The sequence below is a fragment of the Rana temporaria genome, chromosome 5 (genome assembly GCF_905171775.1).
Source record: "Rana temporaria chromosome 5, aRanTem1.1, whole genome shotgun sequence".
Classification (NCBI taxonomy): domain Eukaryota; kingdom Metazoa; phylum Chordata; class Amphibia; order Anura; family Ranidae; genus Rana; species Rana temporaria.
This window is the reverse complement of record NC_053493.1, coordinates 181,499,131-181,524,735: the sequence shown is the minus strand read 5'-3', so window position 1 is coordinate 181,524,735 and position 25,605 is coordinate 181,499,131. Positions and strand designations below refer to the sequence as shown.

General features: G+C 44.6%; 1 protein-coding gene across 1 annotated transcript in view; it reads left to right on the top strand.

Annotated features, from left to right (window-relative positions):
* The window catches only part of MSANTD3 (Myb/SANT DNA binding domain containing 3), a 1,065,404-nt gene that overhangs the window by 759,395 nt on the left and 280,404 nt on the right, over nucleotides 1-25,605 (top strand). Inside the window, exon 3 of the mRNA XM_040353437.1 lies at nucleotides 15,694-15,846. Within this exon, the coding sequence (XP_040209371.1) occupies nucleotides 15,694-15,846 (153 nt within the window). The remainder of the gene's footprint in view (nucleotides 1-15,693; nucleotides 15,847-25,605) is intronic.

The window sequence follows — 25,605 nt, the reverse complement described above, 5'->3', positions numbered from 1 at the left end:
CGTTCATTCAGGACTTGCACGTTTACCTACCCCTATCCATCCCTGCTGCATCTCTAAGTCAGATATGGATAGACTAACCTTCTTCTCCTACAATGGGACAACTTTTGCAACATCCGGGGCAGCTCTGCCCTACGTAAACTATATGTCAGATGTACTCCATGTTTTGTTTTCTACTTCCCTTTTGCTTCCTAATGTTCTTTTCTGTTTATTTTATGCTTCAATGTTATGTCTGATGCATATATTGTTACGGGTTTGTCAATGAAGCCCTCTATATATCTGTCTTGGAACTATGCAACTTGACAAACGTTTGTATTGTATCCTTGATTTTGCCTTAATAAAAACCTTTTGTGGAAAAAAAAAAAAGAATTTAACCAATTGATCCATCAGGCACATAACCAGGGCACCATTCCCAAATCCACTTGGTAATTTCTGAAAACAGACTGTCCACGTACCCCTACCTTCTATTCACTACCCAAAGTTCATAAAAATCTTGTTAAGCCACTAGGTAGACCCACAATCTCCGGATGCGGTAGTCTAATGTGTCAGGAACGTTACTTACCGAGGCCGAGATGCCAAGGGCGGCTCACCTTTGCGACTCGATGCGATCCACCCGCTGGAGTTTGAGACAGAGGGAAGGACGCACCAAGAGGCACAGGGTCCAGTGGCAGGAGGGAATCCAAGGTGGACCGGGAACTGGATAGCCGAAGCTCACTGGAGGCTGTTCAGAAGCACACAGGAAATAGTCCAAACAGAAGGTGCCCACGGGAAACAAGGTTGAAGATAATACCAGGAACGAGCCGGGGTCAGGGGCTGAAGCAAGCAGAATATCCAAAGTCCAAAGCCAAAGGTCAGGGAATAAAGAGATCAGGTAGTCCAAGTCCGAGCCGGGGTCAAAGGGTTACAGAAAGCGACAATCCAAAAGCAGGCCAAGGGTCAGGTAACAAGATATCCAAACAAGGTTTTTCAGCAGCAAGGTCAATTCAGAAGCTGCAACGAACCAGCAATTTGCAAGGAGGAAGGGGCTGGCTTAAATAGGCCGCTCAGGCCACTGATTGGTCCGAAGTAGCACGAGTTCAGAACCAGGCTCCGACGGACAGCAAGAAGAATATCACTGAGCAGTGGCTCAGAGGCAAAGACCTGGACCAGCAACGGAGAGGCCCTGGGTTCAATTCCACCCAGAGCCAACTGGGGGACGCCTCACTGTCTGTTTGGCACGGTAGCGATTGTGACATAATGGAAAATACCAGCATTTTGGTTGATACGCATCTATGCCCTCATGTCCTATCCCTGCCCTCCTACCTGAAGGATACTATATATCTTTTACTGACTATAGATGATATTCACGTTTCCCCTGGAGTGTGGTTGGTAACTGTCGATGTTGAGGCATTGGACAGCAATATACCATACAACAGGGGCATCTCAGTTGGTAAATATTTCTTTCAAGAAAGAAGAACTACTCAAAAATGATATAGTGTGTTTGTTGTTGCGCTCCTGGGGTTTATTTTGCACAATAACTTTTTTAGGTTTGGGTCACTCCTACTACCTCCAAGTGCAGGGAGTGGCAATGAGGACCTGTGTCCCATGATAACCTGTACCTGGGAGGTGGGAGAGCCAATTATGAGTGGTGAGGCTCTTTTTATGTACCTGTGCAACATTCTATAGTGGCACTGGTACATAGATGAGATCCTCATATTCTGGGATGGCTCTAGGGAAATTCCTAGTTTCTTTATTCAAACACTGGACACAAATTATTTCAACTTGTCATTCACCATGACATGTAGTCAGGAAATTATTTAATTTTCTTGATGTGGAGATATTTATCAAAATGGATATGACGGGGCGTGACCAGGCAGTGGATGTAGCCGAACACACCTTTAGTGAGCTCCACTGAAAGTCTGCTAAATTCTCCTGAGGAACCGTTTAATATTGCTCCAAACACGGCACAACGGTTGCCGGAAAGGTCTCCAGGAACACGATCATACCTCCCCATAAAGCGACAGAATTTGTCTAGACCCGCGGACCTCATGGCCCAAAATGGCGCCCTGGCACAACGCACTGCTAAGGAAAAGCACAGGGAGGCCGCTGAAAAGCTGTTCTCCATGCTGCTCTCCATTGATCCCGCTGCATTTTCCAGCACACCAGAGGACTCATCCGAAGGGGTGTCTGAGGCTGATGACACAGTGCCCCTGGAAGACACCGCCGGCTCGGGCTTCACATGTGACGCAGTGAGTACCCCGGGGGAGGTTTTTACTAGGCCCCACCCCACCAGCCCTAGTGCTGATGGCGAATCCACACTGTGGGACATTTTCACAGCAGTAACCTCCTGCAACCTCTCTATAGCAGCCCTCACTGCAGAGATAAAAGGGGTAAAAACTGAAATCACTTTTCTGAGGCAAGATACCCAAAAGTTGAGGGAAAGGACGTCTGCTTTGGAAGGGAGAGTAAGCTCTATAGAGGACGACATGGCGCCCATGCAGAGGGATCTCACATATAATAACCATATCATCGCGCAGCATTCCTCCCTTTTGGAAGATTTAGAGAATAGGATGAGAAGAAATAATGTGAGAGCTATTGGATTGCCAGAAAGAATAGAAGGAAAGAATCCTGTGGAGTTTATTGAGAAATGGCTGATTGCTGCTTTTGGCAAAGAAGTGCTCTCTCCCATGTTCTCTGCGGAACGGGCGCATAGGGTCCCTTGCTAGGCCTCCGCATGTAACGCCCCTGTCGTACTCTGTAAAGACTCATTCACTTCCCTTTGTAAAACGGGTCCTCCCACGTCGAATCCTGACATCCAGGCTCCGTCCTCTGAATCGTCCGCGTCACTTCCGGTGCGCGGACGATTGCGCTCCACGCTGGAACGCGGAAGTGCGTCCTGGCATCCCCTGGCCTCATCCCACGCTCTCGGGCTATTTAAACCCTCAGAGATGGTGTCAGGGTGTTCCACAATTCTCGTTGGACGCCTGCCGCCACCTGAGAAGTCGAACCAAGCCCACAGCTTCACAGACTTGGCTCCCTGGCACCTTTGGACACCACAGTGCCTCCTTACAACACAGACCTTACCTGCAGCCAAACGGACCTCTGTTACTCCAATACTCCTGCAAACACCTTCCACCCTCCACTACAGACTGGGACTTCCTCCTCCTCTGGCTTCACTACTGGATGAACCCAAAGACTCCGTTGCCACCCCCGCATCAGACCTACCCAGCTTAATCGCAAGTATCCTGGCATAATAATAGCATGCTGTAATGTCTATTTTCTATGCACCTTGTTAAAGGGGACTTTGAAGCCTGAACTTAGTTTTGAGCATAGGATTGCATCTCATCCTGAACTGATCTGTGTACAATGTACTAGTTCTATTTCTTGCTCCAGTGAGTACTATATTATATCTACACCACCATCAAGTGACCTTTTGTTATATTCAGTGCTTATGACAGAATAGGCATCCTTAAACTTTGTTTGTTTCTCTAAAGAGGTTGTGATGACTTGATCCCAAACTTTCAGAATAACATTGAGAGTGAACTGGGGGATCATACCTGAGAAGCCTCTGCAGCTGAGATCCAAACCTTGTTGAAACTCCAGACAGCAGAGTCTTAACATAATTGTGGAACCCTAATTGTTAAATGGATCCAGCAGAGCTTGCCAACCACTTAGTTGGACTTTCACAGCGGGTGGATACCCTAACCACTTCTATGAATGAACTTCGTCTAGAAAATGACGCCCTACGCAACCAAAATTTTGCGCAACCCAGGGACAGACCCGAGCCTAAAGTATGTCCCCCTGAACCCTTCACAGGTGACAGGAAACTGTTTAGTCAATTTGTTAGTTCATGCCGTCTTATGTTTGAACTTCGCCCCCGCACCTATTACTCAGACAGAGTTAGAATTCTTACCCTGATTTTATATCTCAAAGGTGAACCTAGAGTCTGGGCCGACTCATATGTGGAAGAGCATGGGGATCTTCTAGGTGCCTTTAACACCTTCCTTGATGAGATGTCCTTACTCTATGAGGACCCCAATAAACAACTCACTGCAGAGAATACAATCAGGAACCTTAAACAAGGGAAAAGACCAGTAGAGGACTATATCTCTGAATACAAATGTTGGAGTCGAGAGACCCAGTAGACTGACATTGCACTTCGGAATCAATTTAGATTAGGCCTATCAGAGGCAATGAAGGATGAGATTGCTCGTGTTGAACTTCCCACGTCTCTAGAGGATCTGATGCACCTGTCTGTAGCCATCGATCGACGTCTTCGAGAGAGGAAGGCTGAACGGGCCATGATATACCCACCTTCTCCTCTCAGAAGATCTAAATCACCTCCCAAAGAGGTTCCAATGGAGCTTGGCGCTATTAAAGGACCCTTGTCCTTTGCTGAGAAACAACGTTGCAGATTAAATAATCTATGCATGTATTGTTCCGCACCAGACCACATCGTTTCCACTTGTCCTTTACTCAAGAAGAACTCCGAAGGTAACATTTCTAACATATGTAAGCCCAAACCTCAAGAGAGTACCACTAACTGCTATATTTTTGTCACTCTTACTTTACAGTGGGACCAAGATAGGACCATAATTGACGCTATGGTGGACACTGGAGCTTGTGGCAACTTCATAGACTCAGGAATTGTTGAATCAAATAAAATCCCATCTGTGCTTAAGCAAACTCCTTTGTCTGTCACCTTTATTGATGGCTCTAGCTCCTCCTCTGGTCCAGTCTGCTCTCAAACTTCTCCTCTAAAGGTTTCATGTGAGAATGGTCATACTAAAACTCTATCATTTGACATCATTCCGTCCCCCGTCTTCCCAATAGTACTCGGGTTACCTTGGCTACATCTCCATCAACCCAGGTTTGACTGGTCTAGCAGATCTCTATCTCTAGACTCCACACACTGCAAGGGGACCTGTTTCCCTACTTACTCTTTCCTATTAACAGATGCTGTTTATGCCGATCTCCCATCATACTTACATGATTTTGTAGATGTATTTAGTAAATCTAATGCAGAGATACTCCCTCCCCATCGTATCTACGACTGTCCTATAGATCTCATTCCTGGCAGTTCTATTCCTACTGCATGTATCTATCCACTATCGCAACCAGAACTAGTCCATCTCAAGGACTACCTTGATGACAACTTAAGGAAAGGCTTCATTAGACCGTCTACTTCTCCAGCTAGTGCTGCTATGTTTTTTGTTAAAAATAAAGATGGCTCTCTCCGACCAATAATCGACTACAGATCCCTTAACAACATCACAGTGAAAAAACGTTATCCCTTACCCCTCATTCCTGAGCTCATTGAGCGACTCCAGACGTCTAAAATTTTTACAAAGTTGGACCTCAGGGGTGCTTACAACCTGATTCGGATCCGTCCGGATGATGAATGGAAAACTGCATTCAAGACTCGGTACGGTCTCTTTGAATATACAGTAATGCCATTTGGCCTATGCAATGCACCTGCTACCTTCCAGTGGTTCATCAATGATATATTTAGTGATTTGCTTGACATCTGTGTCGTTATTTACCTAGATGACATTTTGATTTATTCTGACACCCCACAAGAACATTACAAACATGTCAGATGGGTTTTGGCCAGGCTCAGAACACATTCCTTGTACGCCAAACTGGAGAAATGTGTTTTCAGCCAGACTACCATCTCCTTTCAGGGTTATCAAATTACCCCTGAAGGCATCCGGATGGATCAAACTAAAGTGGACAGCATTCTTTCTTGGCCAGTTCCTAAGTCAAGGAAGGCTTTACAACGCTTTTTAGGATTCTCAAACTACTACCGCAAGTTCATCAAGAATTTCTCATCAATTGTGAAGCCACTCACTAGTTTGACTAGTATTAAAATACCTTTCTCATGGTCTAAAGAAGCTCAGAATTCTTTCGACACTCTCAAAGGTTGTTTCACTTCCGCACCCATCCTACAACTACCAAATTCAACGTACCATTTCACTTTAGAGGTTGACGCCTCCCACTTTGCCTTAGGAGCAATTCTCTCTCAACGCCCCACTCTATCTGAACCTTTTGTTGCATTCTATTCCAGGACTCTATCACCATCCGAGAAGAACTACCCCATTGGGGAGAAAGAACACCTTGCTATAAAGGATGCACTGGCAAATTGGAGACATCTATTAGAGGGATCCATACACCCTATAACTATTCTAATGGATCATCGTAATCTACAACACCTCAAGGCCTGTAAGACTCTATCTGCCCGGCAAGTTAGGTGGAGCTTATTTTTTGACCGATTTGATTTTTTCATCTCCTACCGGCCAGGTTCACAAAATATAAAAGCTGACTCCCTATCCCGCATGTATGAAGACCAGACCAATGAGATTCCACCTCTCTCCATCATACCTCCGAACCGCTTCATTGGGGTAACTACTCCTTTCAGGCAGTTGCTTACCCGTACCTTTTCAACTGATGCCTCCTCCCTACCTAAAGACCTCATTAGACAACCTGATGGTGTATACACCTTCAACAACAAACTTTACGTTCCTCCAGAACTGCAGCTTTTTCTTCTCAAACAACTCCATGATTGTCCACTAGCTGGCCATCCTGGTATTAGCACGACCATTCATCTGGTTAAAAGAGAATACTGGTGGCCCCATATGGCCAAAACCATCCATGACTATGTCAGCTCCTGTGAGATTTGTGCCACCAACAAACACTCCAGAAAACCTCCCTACGGACTTTTAGCATCCCTTCCAGTACCAAATAGACCTTGGGAAGTAGTGTCAATGGACTTCATAGTTGACCTCCCTAGATCACAAGGAGCTAACACTGTCATGGTTACAGTGGATGTGTTAACTAAAATGGCACACTTCATTCCTTTAAAGAATTTACCAACCTCTCTTGAGACAGCCAAGGCTTTCATTAACCACGTTCTGAAGCTCCATGGATTACCTTCTCAAATCATCTCAGACCGTGGATCACAGTTAATTTCTAGATTCTGGAAGGCCCTATGTAATGCTTTGCAAATAGATCACCGCATGTCCACTGCTTACCACCCCCAAACAAATGGCCAGACTGAACGTGTCAACCAGACACTTGAACAGTATCTACAATGTTATTGTTCCCATCTCCAAGATGATTGGTATCAATTGCTTCCTCACGCTGAATTTGCATACAACAATGCCACCAGTTCCTCCTCTCGGTTCTCACCATTTTACGCTAACTATGGATTTCATCCCAACAGTTTACCTACCTCCTTCCTTCCAAATAATGTCCCAGCAGTAGAACACTATCTTTCTACTGTTAAGAACACTTTGAGTGTACTCCGTTCCAACTTACAAGCTGCCCAGCAAAGGCAAAAAAGATACTATGACGCTCGCAGAACAACTCCTCCTGTGTATAAAGTAGGCGATTTAGTATGGCTCTCTACCCGAAACTTACGACTTAAAGTTCCTTCTAAAAAACTTGGCCGACAGTTTACTGGTCCTTTCCCAATTTCACACGTGATCAATCCTAATGCGGTTAGATTGAAACTACCTCCAGATTGGAAGATACATCCCTCTTTCCATGTTTCACTCATTAAACCTTTCATATCCAACCCATTTCCTAACAGGCATCCACAACCCCCTCCTCCAGTCGAGGTCTTGGGAGAAACAGAATATGAGGTCGAAAAGATTCTCGACTCAAGGAGACAGGGTTCATCCCTGCAGTATTTGATACGTTGGCATGGCTACAGTCAACTTGATGATTCCTGGGGAGATTCTTCACACATTCATGCCCCCCGGTTAATCAAACAATTTCATCGTAGGTACCCTAACCGTCCATCCCCTAGTGGGTAATACTGTTGGGGCCCCCTTGAGGAGGGGAGTATGTAACGCCCCTGTCGTTCTCTGTAAAGACTCATTCATTTCCCTTTGTAAAACAGGTCCTCACACGTCGAATCCTGACATTCAGGCTCCGTCCTCTGAATTGTCCGCGTCACTTCCGGTGCGCGGACGATTGTGCTCCACGCTGGAACGCGGAAGTGCGTCCTGGCGTCCCCCGGCCTCATCCCACGCTCTCGGGCTATTTAAACCCTCAGAGATGGCGGCAGGGTGTTCCACAATTCTCGTTGGACGCCTGCCACCACCTGAGAAGTCGAACCAAGCAATACCCTGCAATACTCCGCAATAACCCTGCAATACTCCGCAATACCCAGAATACTCCGCAATACCCTGCACTACTCCGCAATACTCCGCAATACCCTGCAATACTCCGCAATAACCACTTCCCGCCCGCCGGCCGTCATATGATGTCCTTGAAGTTGTGCGGGGATATCTGAATGATGCCTGCAGCTACAGGCATCTTTCAGATATCTGCTTTTTCAGCCGGTGATTCCCTACACCATAAGAACAATCATAATGGCTGTTCCGCTGCTTGATTGTTCTTACAGGAGGTGAGAGGGGACGCCCCCCCTCCCGCCGTCCTCCGGTGCTTCTACTGACTCACCGCTACGATCATCAAAGCCAGGATTGTTTTTTTTTTTTTTTTTCAGGCTTCCCAGCCTAGAGGTGAGATGTGGGGTCTTATTGACCCCATATCTCACTGTAAAGAGGACCTGTAACCAGTAAAAATATTTAAAGCGTCTCCTATGGGGATTTTTAAGTAGCGAAGTTTGGCGCCATTCAACAAGCGTGTACAATTTTGAAGGGTGACATGTTGGGTATCTATTTACTTGGCGTAACCTCATCTTTCACATTATGCAAAAACATTGGACTAACTTTACTGTTTTTTTTTTAAGCACACAATTGTTTTTTTTTTCGTAAAAAAATGCATTAGAAATTGCTGCGCAAATACAGTGCGAGATAAAAAGACCACCATTTTATTCCCTAAGGTCTTTGCTAAAAAAAAAAACATATATATATATATATATATATATATATATATATATATAGATAGATAGATAGATAGATAGATAGATAGATAGATAGATAGATAGATAGATAGATAGATAGATAGATAATGTTTTGGGGTTCTATGTAATTTTATAGCAAATAAATTATGATTTTTACATGTAGGAGAGAAATGTCAGAATTGGCCTGGGTGCTCCAGAACGCCTGAAGGTGCTCCCTGCATGTTGGGCCTCTCTCTACGTGGCCACACTGTGTAAAAGTCTCACATATGTGGTATTGCCATACTCAGGAGTAATAGCAGAATGTGTTTTGGGGTGTAATTTGTGGTATGCATATGCTGTGTGTGAGAAATAACCTGCTAATATGAACATTTTGTGAAAAAAAATCAAAGAATTGTGGGAAAAAATTACAACTTCAAAAAACTCACAATGCCTCTTTCTAAATACCTTGGAATGTCTTCTTTCCAAAAAGGGGTCATTTAGGGGGTTTTTATACTTTTCTGGCATGTTAGGGTCTCAAGAAATTAGATAGGCCGTCAGTACTTCAGGTGTGATAAATTTTCAGATATTGGCACCATAGCTTGTGGCCCGGATTCACAAAGCACTTGTGCCGACGTATCTAGAGATACGCCGCGTAAGTGCAAATATGCGCCGTCGTATCTATGTGCCTGACCCACAAACTAAGATACGCCTAAAAACAGGCTTTATCCCACCAACGTAACTTGTCTACGCCGGCGTAGCGTGGGCGCATATTTATGCTGGACGCATGTGGCGCTCCCATTGAGTTTCTATTCAAATATGCAAATGAGGGAGAAACGGCGATTCACAAACGTACGTGCACCCGGCGCAGGCTACGCGCGGTGCGCGTAAGTTGTACGTCCGGCCTTAAGTTATTCCCCATAAAGGAGGTGTAACTCAGAACCAGACGTGCACAGGTCAGCTGGACAGCAGCTGCAGCAGCACCGTAACGGACGAGCTGAGCAACCACACTTGCAGGACAACACATCTGAATGCCAACATGCCAGGCAGGGCCGCCATCAGGAATCATGGGGTCCCTTACACAGCTTCAGGCATGGGCCTAGGGGGGTGCTGCCGCGAATTAAGAAGAATTGAGAAAGAAGAAATAAAGAAAAATATATATAAAAAAAGGGGGGTAGCCATCCGGGACCTCTGGGCCCTTTAATAAAAAAAAAAAAGAAACCTCTGGGCCCTTTAATAAAAAAAAAAATATATATATATATACACACACACAAGAACTAAAAATAAAAATAAAAGAAATAAAATAAAATAATATATTTTTTTTAGAAAAAAAAAAAAGAGGGGGCTTGCCATCTGGGGTCCTGTGGGCCTCCAGGCCCCTGGGGACCTCCGGGCCCCTTACAGGTGTACTACCTGTACCCCCCTGATGGCGGCCCTGATGCCAGGGACAGCCATGGTCATAGCACTACTGCGTCCACAGGCACGGAGGAGGGCACGGGAGAGGATATACCGAACGCGCATGAACGTTTTTGGCATGGGGCAATTGGAGGTTGTTGGAAAAGTTTTCTATGTGTATTGTGTGACTATTTAAAGGACTGTAAAATGGAGTCCAGTTTCTGTAATGGCTTCTAAAAAGACACGTTGCATGAGAGCCATTGATTTGAGGAGAGAGGGATTACTGGTCAAACGTTGCTGTTTGGTGTGGAACTGCAAGTAACCTGCACATGGAATAGGGAAGAGAAGCTGCGGCCATTGTGATGATTATTAAGGCTTATTATAAGGCTCCTAGAGGTGAGAGGCTAGCACTACTGGTCACATTTGATTGGAGCACGTTTTTTTGGATTTGTTTTTCCTGAGCACTGCACTTTGGAAATATCGTGTGGACATTAACTATCTGTGGGCTGCATGTTTGGGATTCTGCCCTGGATTTATATTGCACGTTTGCATGAGAGACTTTCTTTTACTATTATGCCATGGACATATTGATTATTTCATGTGTGTATTCATGCACTTTATTACATTGTTCTGATGCACCTGACCAGCACATATTTATTTAAGCACTTTAATTTATTATTGCTGCAACTTTTTATTGTGTGATCTATTTATTGCTTATTTAATGATGATGTTGTCACATATATTTTAAATGAGCACATTACAATTTTATTGATTAATTATTTATTTATTTTCAATATATATATATTTATAATATTGGTGAGCGCACCGACACCCCCTATCCTTCATATAGTATCACTGTGCGAACATTACTTAGTTGTGGCAGCTGCCTAGGTTGTTTTTAACCCCTTATTCACTACATCAATATATGGTTGATGCAGTTTTAATTAATCAGCTATTCTCATTATAGTGTGGTTTGCGCATTAGTTCCCCCCATTATCTCTACTGATACCCACCCACACCTGGGGACACAGGTGTGGTGGGGGGCTATTTAAGGAATGCCAGTAGCACACTTTATGCTGGGTTCACACTGGTGTGACACGACAGCCATCCTATATTGGATCCGACTTTGCCCTACGCATACCAGGCCCTTGAGTCTGGTATGTATTTAAAGGGGAACCTCTACGCCGGGAAAAAAAACACACTAGACAGGTTTTCAAAGTCATTTATTAGGCAGCTCCGATTTATATAGGCACCCGGTGACCCCGCAATGTATGATGTCACAGTCCCATCATGCCCCCCACCCCCTTTCCTGACCGGTCGGGCTGCGTGCTCGGATAAAGGTCTGGTATGCATTTTGGGGGGACCCCATGCCGTTTTTTCATTGTAGGGGGTTCCCCTTAAAATTCATACCAGACTTAAGGGCCTGGTATGCTCCTGGAGGGGGAACACATGTCGTTTTTTATTCAAAATTTGCTGTGGAGTTCCCCTCAAGATCAGCAAAGCACAGGTCGCATGCCAAAGTCGGAGCATGCAAGAATGCGTTCCGACTTTGATCCGACTTCAATGATATTCAATGGGCTGAAGTAGGATCAAAGTTGTACCAAAGTAGTACAGGGAGCATTTTCAAAGTCGGAACACCATGTGTCGGACCAGTTAAGACAGCTCCCATAGGGAAACATTGATTTTCACACGTCATGCGACATGAGCTCCCAATGTCAGAGCGTTTGTCGCACCAGTGTGAACCCGGCTACAAGGCTGCATTCACACCTGAGCATTTTCAGCTTATAAAATTTTCGAAAAACATCTGAAAAATGCCTAACAAGCAAAACCCCATTCATTTCAATGACACCTGTTCACATTTGAGCGTTTTGTCACCTGAAGCAAAACGCCTGAAAATGCCCTAAATTGAAAAAAGAGGTAAAAACACGGTAAAAAACACATCAAAATCGCTGTAAAATTGCGGTAAAAACTTGGACTTTGAAACGCTCAAGTGTGAATGCAGCCTTAGGTGATGAGTAAGCACAGTGTAGCTGTGAAAAACGAGTCCACCTCTTTTTCGGCAACTGCAACCGTGGTGTGTGTCATTGTGTGGTGTCCCAGTACAGGTATTTGCTGTAGGCCCTGTCAGATTGAGGCCCTCGGCTTGTGGGGTCTCCCCTGCAGGGACTCAGCTAGTTATGATGTGATTTATACTGTTATGGTTGATAATACGTTTATTAGGTGTGTGTATAGCTTTAAGGGGTTTAGTCAACCATCTCATGTTCAGTCAGAGTGTATTAGAGTCGGGAGGACTAAATGCTAGACAAGACCTTATTGTGTTGTGTTATACTACAGGTCAGTCTCTATGATCCACAGCTCTCAACCAATAGGCTTCAGTCTGATCAGGCCCTTATAAGGGATTGTACTTCCTGTTTAAGCCAGGCTAGACTACACACAGTTCCTGGCAGAGCAGAGCAAAACACAGTCAGAGAAGAAGTGCAGGCCAGAAGCCTCCAGGTCAGGAGAAAATACAGCAAAGAGTGGAGTATCCCTAAACATTACAGAACCAGTACTTCAGCTCATTTATCGGATCAATCCGTTATTCCGGAGAAAAGCCTCAAGTCTACAGACACTTCAGTAAGTGTATCTATTTTTCAGCCTAGTTAAGCATAGGCCCTGAATTACTAATCCGGCTTTTGCAGCCGAGTATATACAGTATATGATCAGCTAAGCTCAAGCATTATCAGCCGTGTGATCCTCTAGAGACTGCCTGCAGAATATTTTGTGACACTGTTTAAAGCTGTGAAGATTTTGACACCTGCCTTCATGCCAGTAAAGCCTTCATTGTTTTAACCCCTGTTGTGGACTGTGTTATTACCATCCTAACTAGCGGGGATACGGAGGCCCCCGGAGCTGTAGTTTCCCGGGGTATTCCAAGACTACAGTGGCGTCACGTGACAGAGAGGGTTAATACCATCTGGCCCTCACTAAGGGTTAATACCACCTGACCCTGGGCTCCTAGCCCCAAGAACCAAGTAGCTAACCATCAAGCGCATGTGTGTGGCCGTGGGGCTCACCCTCCCCGGTCACCACAATTGTTTGTATGGAACATTCAATAAATGGACTTCAAGAACGTCAGTGTGCAGCCAGTTTCTTTCCTTATTCAGTTTTGTTGGGAGTTGGAGTGTGATCCACTAAAAAAGAGCAATTATAGGTTCAGTATCATCCATGGGAATGTCCAATGGACTGCACCATGTGGTATTGATCGTTACATGTGCCTGTGCCTGTGCTTACTATTACTATTGCCAGGTGTGTTAGTCAGTGGGATGAGTTTGTCCTTTTAATATAGGAATTCAATTATGATTGGTAACAGGAGTGCTTAACCACTTCCTGCTCGGTCAATAGCAAATTGACGTTCGGGGAGTGGTTTCGTTATCCTGACATCCAGCAGGATAACAGCCGCCGTGTGCCCGTGGGGGCGCGCATCGCGGCAATCGGTGGTGCGATGTGTCAGTCTGACACACCGCTACACCTATCTCCGGCAGAGGCTCTTTACAACGTGATCAGCCGTGTACAATCACCTATCAGTGCCAATCAGTGCCACCCACGAGTGCCCATCAGTGCTGCATATCAGTGCCACCCATCAGTGCTGTCTAACAGTGCCCATCAGTGCCACATAGCAGTGCCCATCATTGGTGCCGTCAGTGCCACCTCATCGGTGCCGCCTTATCAGTGTCCATCAGTGAAGGAGAAAACGTACTTATTTACAACATTTTATAACAGAAAAAAAAGAAAAACTTAATTTGTTTTCCAAATTTTCGGTCTTTTTTTATTTATATAGCAAAAAATAAAAACCCCAGAAGTGATCAAATACTACCAAAAGAAAGCTCTATTTGTGGGAACAAAATTATAAAAATTCTGTTTGGGTACAGTGTAGCATGACCGCACAATTGTCATATAAACAGCGACAGCACAGAAAGTTGAAAATTGGCTTGGGCAGGAAGGGGCGTAAGTGCCTGGTATGGAAGTGATTAAAGAGTGTATTGTGTTTTTATTCAGTAATCATTCGGTAATGTTGACAGGCTGGCAGCGGTGGCAGGTTGATTCACATCTGTCAGTGGTTTAACCCTAACACCAAAATGTTCCCAGAGTCTTTGGTTTGAAGTTTTGTCTGTGTAGCGGTACCCTCGTAGGAGCTGCTGAATATTGTGGTCCACCTGTCACCCTGCCCAGCCTGGCATTCACCTCTGAGAAACATAGAACAGTCAATGCGCTTTGTTTTGTTTTTTGTTTTATTTAGGGGATTGAACTTGGATGGGGTAAGGGAAGTATGGGATGCCCATTAGAATTGGAAGAACTTGCTTGAGACAACTATATACAGTCCTGTATATACACTCCATTTCTCCTCCTGCACATTGCTTCCGCTCTAATTTTCACATCTTTCTCCTCCTGCACATTGCTTCCTTTCTAATCTTCACGTCTTTCTCCTCCTGCACTTCGCTCCTGCTCTAATCTTCACATCTTTCTCCTCCTGCACATTGCTTCCTCTCTAATCTTCATGTCTTTCTCCTCCTGCACCTCTCTAATCCTCAGGCACAGCTAGCACAAAGTTATTAGGCCTGACACTGGCTCTGCCAGGCCTTAGCAATTGCCTTTTACAGGCAGGTCCCTATAGTGTAGCAAAATAGAAATTCTCTGGTTCTAGCTGTTCTACATGCAGCTACTGAGCCCAGTAACCCATCTTCAGGCCCTGCCAGCCCTCCTGGCTGCAGCTTGTTTCTCCACTGCCCATGACACCACAGTCCACTCCACTGTTTCTGCACCCATCCCAGACTGCATGCGCCTCTCAGGCGTGCCTCCCCAGTCCTCTCCTGCTGTACATGTCACTCAGCTCTATGAGTCCAGTGATCCTGCACACATTTATTTACAAACATTTAACTTACACAGTAAAAAAGATATATAACATGTTTAAAAAACATACATTTAAAAATTCAAATTATATAAAATTGACATACAACTATTGTAGTTTTCCCGCTGCTGAAGTGCTGTGCCATCAGTAGGTGAAATAAAATAGTGGTTTCCCATCTCTATAACTTTCTGTGTTGCTTCCCAGTTTCGCTTACTAACAGACCCTAAAACTGATCCTTATTAACTTGTTCTATATTTAACAGTGGTTTTATTACATGATTTGCTATGAGAATGTGTGGAAGGAATCACAGGAGCACCTGCAGAGCATCACCAGAATTAGATGCTGAAAAACCTTTTTAGTTATAACTGCCAAGGGGTTTCAAATATCTACATTAAAATGGGCAAGTCTGGGTAGAACCTCCAACCTAAAAAGTTAATTGGTTCCTCTGTGTTCAGGGTACTATTTAAAAAATGTTAAATGGTAAAGCAATGTTTACTGAATCTATGTTTTTCCAGTCTCCAACCTGAATATTTGTGTCTTTATAATTTTCGCTGGTAACTGTAGCTCTCTTATTTTTTTTCTTAAGGTTTAGAAACGGACAGCAAGAAAGTTAACCTTTTAGATCTTGAACTTCTTATTGATGAACAAGGCAAGATCCAGACCAAACAATACAACAAAGCACCGGAAACAGAATCACTGTGTGGTGAAGAAGGCTCACCTTCCAGTTCTGTAGAGAAAGGTACTTTTTCTTGTGTTGTTTAGGAGAGCTAACCTACACCAAAATAAGGTTTAAGTATGTTAACAAAATAATTCTGCAAAGCATTTCGTGTGCAATAGGCCCCCATAATATTTATACCAGTCATACTTGTATGGGAAGATTAAAGACATGAGAAACTTTTCATGGCCACTGCAACCCTGTCATTTAGATCTGGTAAAGCTTTATGTTCCCATAAAGTCTTAGCAGCTTTCTTTTATGTACATCATACGTCAGTCGTATTAATTGCAGAAGCACAACATAACTCTTGCTGACTCCCAGTAATCTTACAGCAGGACAGGAACAATGGGCCAAATCCACAAAAGGGATATGACAGCATAACTGCTGTTACGCCGTCATATCCCTGTTCCTAACTATGGAACTGATCCACAGAATCTGTTTTCTATAGTTAGGCAGAAGATCCGGCATGTGTAAGGGACTTACACTGCCGGATCTTAGGATGCAGTACCGCATCCGCCGCTGGGGGCATTTCGTCTCGAAATGCCGCCTCGGGTATGCAAATTAGCACTTACGGAGATCCACGAAGCTTTTCAGCTTAGTTTTTTCTCCGTAAGTTTTAGTTTGCATACGCAAAATTAGGGCTGTTTTTACAAGGTGTAAAGTTAGTACACCATGTAAAAGCAGACCTTTCTGTCCAGCAACGCAATTTTTTTTTCATTTTTAATTTTTTTTCCCGCCGTATCTTTTTTTTTTTCCCGACGCAACTTTATTGACCCGTCACAATCCACAAAGCTCGGCGTAACGTAATTTCGCGCTATGCACGTCGGGAAAATTTCATCACGAGCATGCGCAGTACGGCCGGCGCAGGAGCGCGCCTAATTTAAATGGGAATCGCCCCCATGAAAATAGGAACGCCTTGCGCCGGCGGAATTTAAGTTACACAGCCCAAAATTTCTAGGTAAGTGCTTTGTGGATCGGGCACTTAGGTAGAAATTTTAAGGCAGTGTAACTTAAATGGAAAAAAATAAGTTACGCCGGATCATTGTGGATTTGGCCCAATGTCTGCTTTAGGAGAAATTAGCAGCTGTACCAACTTTAGAAATGTATACTACATTATAGTTATTTCTCTGTCATTACCAGCCATATACTATTATATAAGGCCTTGTACACACGAGAGGATTTCCGCTGGAAATGGTCCGCCGGACCGTTTCCAGTGGATAAATCCTCTGGCGGATTTTGATCTGATGGCTGTACACACCATCAGATCAAAATCCCCGCGGAATACATCCGCGGTGACGTGGCCGCGCCGATGACGCGGCGACGTGCACGACCCTGGAAGGTATATACTTCCACGCATGCGTCGAATCATTACGACGCATGCGAGGGATGGGATCGGACGGACTTATCCGGTGAGTCTGTTCAGACGACCGGATAAGTCCGCTGGACAGGTTTCAAGCGGATAGATTTCTTAGCATGCTAAGAAATTTTTATCCGCTTGAAAACCGTCGGGTGGACAAATGTCCGCCTGAAAATGTCCGCTAGGCCGTACACACGACCGGATCTATCTGCTGGAACTGATACGCGGATCAATCCCAGCGGATAGATCCGGTCGTGTGTACGGGGCCTAAAGCTCTGTCTAATGTTACCTGCACACCAAGTGGCTAAAGGCCTGGGTGCACTCACAGAAACCACACACAACTGCTGTAATAGGAAGGCAACTCTATAAAAGGCAATCAAGACAGTCAACGATAGTGTAATGTAGCGCTACCCCCGCAGGATAGAATAGGGATGGCGTGTTACCTCTGTGATGCGTCTAGGGGTATGATGATGATGATGATGATGATGATGATGAGAGCAATGACGGAATGTCCAAACAGCAGGGTCTTGTTTTCTGTGCTTTTATTCATGCCCAACACGGCAAACAGTGAACTTGAGGTAGATAGAGAAAGATGGGTGAAAAGGAGAATTGCAGATTCAGGCCTAGAACAAACAGAAGCAGTCCTGCTTCTAGTGACACTTTTGCTTCGTCGCCGCTCCAGCCGGAGTGGGTATAGTGTACCTGGACAGGCCTCTCACACCACCCTGGCAGCCAGGGTATCACTCAGAACCTTGAGAAGGGACAAGTCTCTGCCACAGACTTGGCTGAAATGAAGATAGAAGTGGAACCTCTGCCACAGGCCCTTTTCTCTAGAATGTAGATAATAGAGCGAATCCTTCTCAATAATGTAATTGCCTGAATCTCCCCCAGGTAGTCTCTCAGTTTGCAGGTCACCGACTGACAGGTTGCCAAAAGACAAACTCCCAATGTCCGGTCACTTCGATCCCCGATGGATTGTCTAGGCCCTATTGGATTGCCTGCCCTGAGCAACTGAAGCTGTGGCGGGGCCCCAGTCATCTAGTGGGTCCCCAAATTTCTGAAGAAGATCCCAAGCGAGTTGTGCTGTTTGGTGGGGAGCAAAGTAACTCTCTCATCTACCTTCTAAATTTAACATAGCACCTGGACTGAAAGTACACAGGCGCTACAGTAAGAAAGGTTGACTTTTTACAAGTATAGTCCTACAAGACTTTACAGCCCAGGTATATGTTTCTGTTTCTCGTTCATTGGGGGACACAGGACTCAGAGACAGTTGAGTTATGCTGCCGCCAAAGAATTGGACACTGGCAAAAAAAAATTTTTTTTGCTAGTGGCCTAGCAGGAGGGACATTTTTTCTCTACTGAGAAAAGTTTAACCATTTTTACTGGCCATGTTTGGGTTATTTCAGATGAATTCTTTATTTAATCAAGACTTCTTTCACAAGCTGCTTTTTTTTTATGTGGTTTGTGCCAACTTAAAGTTGGAGAAGCAGTTTGTATCTTGTACTAGTGCTGGTACCAGTCTAGGATCTCCGAGAGGACATTCAGAGGTCTGCATTGGAGTCAGCTAGTCACTTGGAGTGAAGTTTGAAGTTTGGTCCCAGACATTGCTCATTCAGAGTTCTTCTTCCACAAGAAACATTTCAAACTCTTTGTTCTCAGACTCTAAAGTCCAAGAGTCCAGGACTTGTTACTTCTGTATGTGAGTCTTTGGTATTGGCAGCATGCCTCCTGGAGGGGGAAGGATCACGTGGACATCTTGAGTGGTCATCTGATTAATAACTCAACTCTAAGCCTGGGACAGGAATGAACTTTAAACCATTGTTTCAAGATGTCTTCAATGACTGCAATTGCCAACACCCAACTAGGGGTGTGTCTCAAGTCTGGACAAAAAAGGCCCTGGCATGAGAGATAAAGACAATGGCTTAATAGGCAAGGGACTGTTAAACAACAAGGGACTGTTGATGCCTCCGACGACGCAATATGATTGTGAAACATGTAACGCAGTAACGGACGATGTAAGCAGTGGCGTCTCCAGCTTTCATATTTAGGGGGGGCACATGGGGGGACAGGGACAAAAGTAGGGGGGCCAACTATAAAATGCAATTATATATATATATATATATATATATATATATATATATATATATATATATATATATATATCCTGGGGCCCTTTACTACGATCCCACTATGGGCCCTTTCACATGTTCTGCAGTGAGCTCCCTTCCTACTATACTGGGGCCCCAAGAGATATATGTCACCAGCACACCAAGAAAATATAAGGGTCCAAAGCAGTGGGAAAACTATCAGGGTTGCAAAGGATGTCTTGCCACCGGGCCCTGGTGTTCTGCCACAGTGGGGATCCCCAGCTGTCCTGTCCCTGCTATTTACAGCGCTGGTCTGGCGTCTGTCTCCTTGGCAGCGGTGGCAGTCTATTAGGACCTAGTGCTGGTGACATTATGGGTGCATGCAGGGGAAGGCTGGCACTATTGGTTATAGAGAGCCGAGCCCCCAGCTGGTCACCTAGCAGCAGTAATGCTGTATAACCTTCTCTGTTGACATGCTGATCGGCATGTGATCCAGGTGATGCTCCCAGTCAGATCTAATAAACACAGTAATTATTAGCATCAAGAGTACAACCACATAAATATAATCAACTGTATGATCAGCAGCCATGTGGGCTCTATGCCTGTAAAGTGTGGGCTTTGATCAATAAAATCACTAGGGCTGTGCAAATTAACTTTTAACTAATCTTGAATTTTTTTGATTGATCAAAATCTTTTTGATCGATTAAAATTCTTTTGATTGGTACTCGCCTCTCCGCCGGCTTCTGGGCCTTCAGGGAGTTCCGTTGGAGATCCGGTGACGTGGCGCTTGCCGTGTCCATCTGAAGGGCTCCTTTGCTGTGCCTTCATATCTGCATGCCGGTAGGACCTCACTATCTGCCACACACAAGGGCTGTTACACTTCCCTCTATCAACCTGGGATTCTACAACCATCCACTGGGAGTTGTGATAGTTCCCTTCATGGGACATCTGCATGCCGACGGACTGATGTTAACCTCTCCTCATCTGGATTCAGCAGTTGTATCATTGTACACAGCTACATGTTTTTTTACTTCTTTTGGTACCGTTTGGTATTACTCGCACCATTTTTACAGTTTATGTAGCTAAATCGATTTTATCTCCAGTGCAATATTTATTTGGTTACCTACTTGATGACTGTAAACGTTTTAATGCTATTCCCATCGAGCGCTGCCTTTGTGTGCTTTTGTATCCTGCTATCCATTTTTCTAGTGGTTGGTAGCTGCACTGGGAATCAGCCTGCAAGGAGATCAGCTAAAAGTAGTTGGATCTGTATGTGCGTTATTAATCGAAATTAGTCGATTAAAAAAAAAAAAACGATTAATCGAACAGAAACATTTTGATCAGTAACAGCCCTAAAAATCACTGATATTTATGACTAGGATTTGACTGGGAGCATCACCTGGATTGCATCCCGATCAGCATGTCAGAGAAGGGTCCACTGCTGCTAAGCAACCTGCAGGGAGCTCAACTGTCTACAACCAATAGAGATGGGCTCGGGTGTGTTTGAAATCCCACATGCCCGATCACGCCAGGAAGCCGACACTCCACAGTGCTAATCAATGTATGGGCTGCCTATGAGCTAAGACCAGCCATAGACAGTTTAAATCTCAGCTGGTTCAGCAGAAACTGGCTGAGATTTGAACCATTAATGAGCAGATTCTCTTATAATTATCACTACTGGTTGCTGTATAGCCACTGGTGATAATCACTGTTTGTCAGGAGAATATAATTGCTGGGCAGGAGGGATATTCCCCTGTCACCCATGTCTGTTGATGGGGGAATCATGCAAGTTTCTTTCCTGCAATCTGTGGATGCAGGAAAGAAATTTGCACCATATATTATCTGCCTAACTGAAAGTGAAAGTAAATTGTGAATGTTTTGAAAGAACAGGAACAGGAGAGGGGGAGGGAGACAGATGGGGGGGAGAGAAGGGATGGAGATAATGTAGTTCAGTGATTACAGTGTACTGCAGTCTGCAGTGCACACACTTAAACACGGCCCAGGCTAGAATATCTGGTTGTGTGAGCGCTCGCATTATGCAGTGTCGGCGAGCACAGGGAGGGGGAGGAATCCCCCGCAGAGCTGACTGGGGACGCTCTCCCTCTCGGTAAGCAAAATACAAAAATTGCAAAAAAAAAAAAAAATAATAATAATTTTTTTTTGGGGGGGGCACATGGTGGGGCACAGCATGATGTTGGGGGGGTCAGGGCCCCCTCTGGCCCCCCCTAGGGACGCCTCTGGATGTAAGCACACCACGATCTATGGACCTTTTATGATACTCCTTGTCTATTATCCATCCATGGAAATGTGAGTGTACTGTTTATATTTTTTTAAATAAAAATAGTGTTTTTTAACCACTTACCCCCCGGACCATATTGCTGGTCAAAGACCAGAGCACTTTTTGCGATTCGGGACTGCGTCGCTTTAACTGACAATTGCGCGGTCGTGCGACGTGGCTCCCAAACAAAATTGGCGTCCTTTTTTTCCCAAAAATAGAGCTTTCTTTTGGTGGTATTTGATCACCTCTGCGTTTTTTATTTTTTGCGCTATAAACAAAAATAAAGCGACAATTTTGAAAAAAAAATAATATTTTTTACTTTTTGCTGTAATAAATATCCCCCAAAAATATATAAAAAAACATTTTTTTCCTCCGTTTAGGCCGAGACGTATTCTTCTACGTATTTTTCGTAAAAAAAAATCGCAATAAGCGTTTATTGATTGGTTTGCGCAAAAGTTATAGCGTTTACAAAATAGGGGGTATTTTTATGTCATTTTTATTAATATATTTTTTTTACTAGTAATGGCGGCGATCATCGATTTTTTTCCGGTATTACGACATTATGGCGGACACTTCGGACACTTTTGACACATTTTTGGGACCAGTGGCATTTTTATAGCGATCAGTGCTATAAAAATGCATTGGATTACTATAAAAATGCCACTGGCAGTGAAGGGGTTAACACTAGGGGGCGGGGAAGGGGTTAAGTATGTCCCTGGGTGTGTGGGGGGGGGGTGGCTTCACTAGGGGAAACACTGATCCTCTGTTCATACATTGTATGAACAGAAGATCAGCATTTCCCCCGCTGACAGGACCGAGAGCTGTGTGTTTACACACACAGCTCCCGTTCCCCGCTCTGTAACGAGCGATCGCGTGTGCCCGGCGGTAATCGCGCCCGCTGGGCACACGCACGGGAGTCGGGGGCGCGCGCGCGTGCCTCCGGCGGCGCGCACGCGCCCCTAGTGGCCGCTCTAAGAGCCGACGTTATACTACGTGCTCTCGCCCAGGAGAGCCGACCTGCCGCCGTAGAATCGGCAAGTAGTTAAGCAATATCACAGTATTGTGGTGCTCTTACATTTTTTGAGGATAAACAGCTACTGTATATTCATATATACATCCACTTACCTGGAGAAAGTGCTTTCTGGGCTGGGATTGTGTCTCCTATAGATGACAGGAGCTGGAGTGATGCAGTTACGGATGTTCATCTTTATATCACACGCGTTCCCTGACTCTTTATAATTTGAGAGTCAACTTCCTCTGGTAAGCAGGATTGCCTCTACACACTGGTGGTGATGAATGTATTCAACCCCTTGTCACACTGTTGGTGCTGGGACTTTTTCACCAGCCTATCATCCAACACTGTTGGCGATTTTTGGATAGGACTTTATAGGATTTTACATTGCAATTTTTCCTTATTGGCACTGCATCATCATTGATATATATTTGCTTTTACTGTTAAACAAATGGCATGGTGGGCTGGACAATGCCATGAAGAACATGTACAAAAGCATTAAAAAAAGTGTTTGGCTAGGAGCAGCTCTTTAAGTGAAACAATTAACATGTAAAACTCCATAACTAATAATATGCCTGGGGGGGAACTACTACAGCAACACTGACATTTACAAAGAAAAAAAAGTATGTTTAACACACGGTCGGATTTTCCATAAAAAAAAAAGTTGGATGTGAGCTATTCCGACCGTGTATATGCTCCATCCAACATTTTCTGTCAGAATTTCCGCCAGCAAAAGATTGAGTGCAGGTTCTCTATTTTTTTCGATGGAAAAAGTTCTTGTTGGAAATTTCGCTCGTCCGTATGCAATTCCAAAACACAAACGCATGCTCAGAATCAAGCAGAAGAGCCGAACTGCCTATTGAACTTCATTGATCTCGGCTCGTCATACGCCTTGTACATCAACGCGTTCTTGAGAGTCGAAATTTCAGACAAGATTTGTGTAACCGTGTGTATGCAACACAAGTTTGAGCCAACATTCCGTCAGTTTTCTGGTCGAAATTTCCAATTGTGTGTACGGGGCATAACTCTCAGCCACTTCTTTTGTTTGGAAACAAAGCAGTCAGGGTTTCCCTTTATCTATTACTGAAATCTTAAAGGGGTTGTAAAGGGGAAAAATTGTTTTCCCTAAATAGCTTCCTTTACCTTAGTGCAGTCCTCCTTCACTTACCTCATCCTTCGATTTTGCTTTTAAATGTCCTTATTTCGTCTGAGAAATCCTCACTTCCTGTTCTTCTGTCTGTAACTCAACACCGTAATGCGAGGCTTTCTCCCTGGTGTGTAGAAAGCCTCTTGAGGGGGGAGGGGGCGAGCAGGCATATCAGGACACTCTCTACTTTGCAGATAGAGAACGGAGCTGTGTGTTAGTGGGCATCCTGACACACAGCTTGCACCCTCAAGAGGCTTTCTCCACACCAGGATGAAAGCCTCGCATTACGGTGTTGAGTTAAAGACAGAAGAACAGGAAGTGAGCATTTCTCAGAAGAAATAAGGACATTTAAAAGCAAAATGGAAGGATGAGGTAAGTGAATGAGGACTACACTAAGGTAAAGGAAGTGTAGCGGGGTCATATTGTCAAAGACTTGTGGTAATATTGCATACCTAAATTCCTCCTCTGGAGTTCCAGCTACCTGTATATACTTGTTTGTTTATCTTTTTCTAAAGAAACCAATGCATTGTGAGACTAGAGGTACCAGGAGAAATGGACTCCATTGACAATTAGTACAAATAAACTACAGTTCCCACAATGCCTTGTCTTCCTGGAGCACATGACACCTCCACACAGACTTATGGGGGAGGTTATTTAAAGACTGTGAGGAGCCGAACTCGCTCTCTTGGGACCTGCATCTCTCCCACTGCAGAGCTGTGGAGAGCACCACAGCTGAGCTTTTAGGCCTAAGCCTACGCCTGGATCCACCGGAAGATCAACCATCCGGAGGGGACAAGATAAAGTGTATCCAGCTCGTGTTCCAGGAGATTGGACAGACTAACTGACTGACGACTGGAGTTGCGGAAAGCAGGACACCGGAGATCGTGTGCTGTGGCGTGACCGCCGAACAGTTCATCTTCAGCAAGAAGCTCAGGCGCACTAGGCCTGTTCGGGTGAGAGGGCACTTGCCCAAGTTTTCTATACTCAATAGCTTTATGACTTATGCCGCGTACACACGGTCGTTTTTCGGCATGAAAAAAATATTTCATTTTTAAAAAAGGTCATTTAAAATCATCGTGTGTGGGCTTCACATAGTTTTTCGGCTTCTGAAAAACGACAAAAAAAAAATTGAACATGCTGCATTTTTAAATGTCGTTTTTTAAAATGTCGTTTTTCGGGTTAAAAAAAAAGATTGTGTGTGGGCTAAAACGACGTTTTAAACCCGCGCATGCCCAGGAGCGAGTTATGAGACGGGTGCGCTCATTCTGGTAAAACTACCATTCATAATGGAGTAAGCACATTCATCACGCTGTAACAGACAAAAAAGCGCGAATCGTCTTTTACTAACACGGAATCAGCTAAAAGCAGCCCAAAGGCGAATAGAACTTCCCCTTCAGAGTGCCGTCGTACATGTTGTACGTGTTCTGTTCCCACATGAAGGCAAATGAAGGTATAACTGATAATAGCTGTGTGACTCCTTACCTTCGTATCCAAGCAGTGGGGCAGACAGGACCGGCAGATGTTCAGGTTAGATGGATCCAGACTCAGACATGAAGATGAAATCAGCGTGGGTTTATTCAATCCAGATAAGACAACAAACGGTGATACAATACTGTTCTGTAGTAGTGGTATCAATGCTGACTTGTTAGAATATGTCCTGAGGCTAGCTGCTGTGGCTGCTGAGCTGCTGCTAACTACTGCTGACTTCTGCGTGACTTCTGCGTGACTTCTGCGTGGTCAAAAACTGATGCCTTCTCGAGCCCAAAAAATGTGGAGTGTCTAGTCACACAGCCATGAGGAGAAAAACTGAAAATGGCTGTTCCCAGTGAAGAGACCTGCCCAGCAAGAGTCCACGCCTCCGAACGCAAAAAACTTTACTAACCAAAACAGAGACGTGTGTGG